The sequence below is a fragment of the Aureococcus anophagefferens genome (genome assembly GCF_000186865.1).
Source record: "Aureococcus anophagefferens unplaced genomic scaffold AURANscaffold_3, whole genome shotgun sequence".
Taxonomy (NCBI): domain Eukaryota; class Pelagophyceae; order Pelagomonadales; family Pelagomonadaceae; genus Aureococcus; species Aureococcus anophagefferens.
The window spans coordinates 571,346-573,574 of record NW_008705563.1 but is presented as its reverse complement, the minus strand read 5'-3'; the positions used below and the strand labels follow the sequence as shown (position 1 = coordinate 573,574).

Sequence of the window (2,229 nt, the reverse complement as noted above, 5' to 3'; positions counted from 1 at the left end):
CTCAACGCTGGCCTCGCGCTCTCCACCAAGGACACGGCGGCGCAAAGGACGAAACAGGGCTTCGAGCTCACCATCGGCACGAACCACCTCGGCCACATGGCGCTCTACGAGCTCCTCGAGAAGAAGCTCGCGGCCGCGAAGGGCGGCGTCTCGCGGCGATGACGATTTTCGAGAGATTTTGACCGGGAAATCGAAGAGCAATCGTTACCGACATGCTTGGTAGGCGAAGGGCCAGCCGCGGCTCGTCGTCACGGCGTCGCCGGTCCACGACCCCAAGTCCGGCGGCGGCGACGTCGGCTCCAAGGCGACGCTCGGCGACCTCGCGGGGTTGGCTCAAGTCGACTTCGACATGGTCGACGGCGGCGCCTACGACCCGGACAAGGCCTACAAGGACTCGAAGCTCTGCAACATCCTCTTCACCGCCGAGGCGTCGCGGCGCCTCGCGAAGCTCAACCCGAAAGCCACGGCCAACGCCTTCAGCCCCGGGCTCATCCCCGCGCCCGACGGCTTCTTCAAGTACCAGAACAAGTTCTTCGCCAAGACCTTCAACACCATCGCGACGGCCGCGGGCGTCGCCGAGACGGCCGCGTTCGGCGGCTCGTGCCTCGCCTTCATGGCCGCGTCGCCGAGCCTCGACGCCGTCACCGACGGCTGGTACGACACGGACCCGCCGGGCAAGCACCAGCTCCGCGCCCACGACCCGTCCGACGAGGCGCGCGACGTCGCGAAGCAGAAGAAGCTCTGGGACCTGAGCGCGGCCCTCATCGCCAAGGCCTCGGCCTAGGGGGCGGCGTAAACGGGCACCCCGACGCGTCGGTACGTCGGCTCCGATAGTTACGCTGCACCCGGCGGGGTCGCGCTTTGGGTCGACGTCGGCGCGTCGCGGCGCCGCGTCAGACGCGCGCGTCGTCCCCGTCCTCGTCGATGGAGCGGCAGCGGGGCATGGCGACGAGCTCCTGGTCCTTGGGCGCCGCGTTTCTCCGGATCGTCGACAGCGTGAGGAAGCCCGAGCTCTTCCGGAGCGACGACAGGCGCGTGCCGCGGAGCTCGTGCGTCTCCGGCGTCACGCAGCGCGGGAACCGGTCGTCGCGGTAGTTCTCCGACGTCCGGTACGCGAGGAGCGCCCGCCGCCGCAGGACGTAGTCGGAGAGGTCGCCGCCGCAGTACCACTGGGCCCGATGGATCGGGTATAAGACGAGGAAGAGGGGCGCGAACTTGAGGAACCAGACGAAGAAGTTGACGAGCTCGGCGACGAGGATGCGCTTCACGACGGCCGTCTGCGGGTTCCGGTAGCCCCGGAGCCAGTTCTCCGTCGTGACGACGTAGATGACGGCCGCGATCATCGCGCCGTGAAAGACCGCGAGGAGGACGAGGACGCGGTCGCCGCGCTCCTTCCAGCGCCGCAGCTTCGCCGCGCGCGCCGCGAGCTCGCCCGTGGCTAATATATCCGTATCATCGCAGGCCGCGCGCATCACTGGTTCGTAAAGACACGGGCAGATGACGATCTGGCGGATGAGCACGGCGTAGATCACCGTGACCGTGTGCTTGAGCAGCGCGTAGAGGACGACGTGGCCCGGGCCGAGGCGCCGCGAGATCGCGTCCTCGACGGCGTTCTCGTGGTACGTCGTGAAAGCCGTCCAGAGGAAGTTGAAGGCGACGGAGCACAGGAAGACGACGAGCCGCTCCTTGGCGCTGAAGGGGCACAACGGGTGGACGCACGCGATGGAGATGCTCGGGTGGAAGTTGCGCACGAAACCGGCGTAGTTCTCCCAGATCGTGCCGCCCGGGCAGCCCGGGAACCCAAACGTCACCGGCAGCGGCATGCCGCGCATCAGGAGGATGACCGTGTCGCGGTCGCCCGGCTCGAACAAGAAGAACTGGTCCAGGATCCGGTCGCGGAAGGGGAGGCCCACGTCGACCGTGCTCCGGTCGCGCGCCGCCTCGAGCCGCTGCTCGCGCTCGTCGGCGTCGGCGCCGGGCTCCGGGTCGCCCGCGCCGCGCGCATCCTCGTCGTGCTCCGGGTCGCCCGCGCCGCGCGTATCCTCGTCGTCGTCGGGCAGCATCATCGGCGGTGCACGATTCGGAGAAGCTTCATAATTTATTTATTGGAGTGCTCCCAGAAGATGCTGTTATTGACTTTGTTATTGAAAGTGGTGTTGAAGCAGCATCAAAATCACCGCCCCCGGCACGCCGACCGCGCGCGCGGGGGGGGGGGGGGGGGGGGGTCCA

General features: G+C 67.9%; 1 protein-coding gene across 1 annotated transcript in view; it reads left to right on the top strand.

Moving 5' to 3' along the window:
- AURANDRAFT_61590 (hypothetical protein) overlaps positions 1 to 784 on the top strand; it is a gene marked incomplete at both ends in the record, with an annotated part of 2,381 nt that extends 1,597 nt beyond the window's left edge. The window contains 2 exons of the mRNA XM_009035816.1: positions 48 to 147; positions 224 to 784. Of these exons, the coding sequence (XP_009034064.1) occupies positions 48 to 147; positions 224 to 784 (661 nt within the window). The remainder of the gene's footprint in view (positions 1 to 47; positions 148 to 223) is intronic.
- Between the last annotated feature and the right edge of the window lie 1,445 nt (positions 785 to 2,229).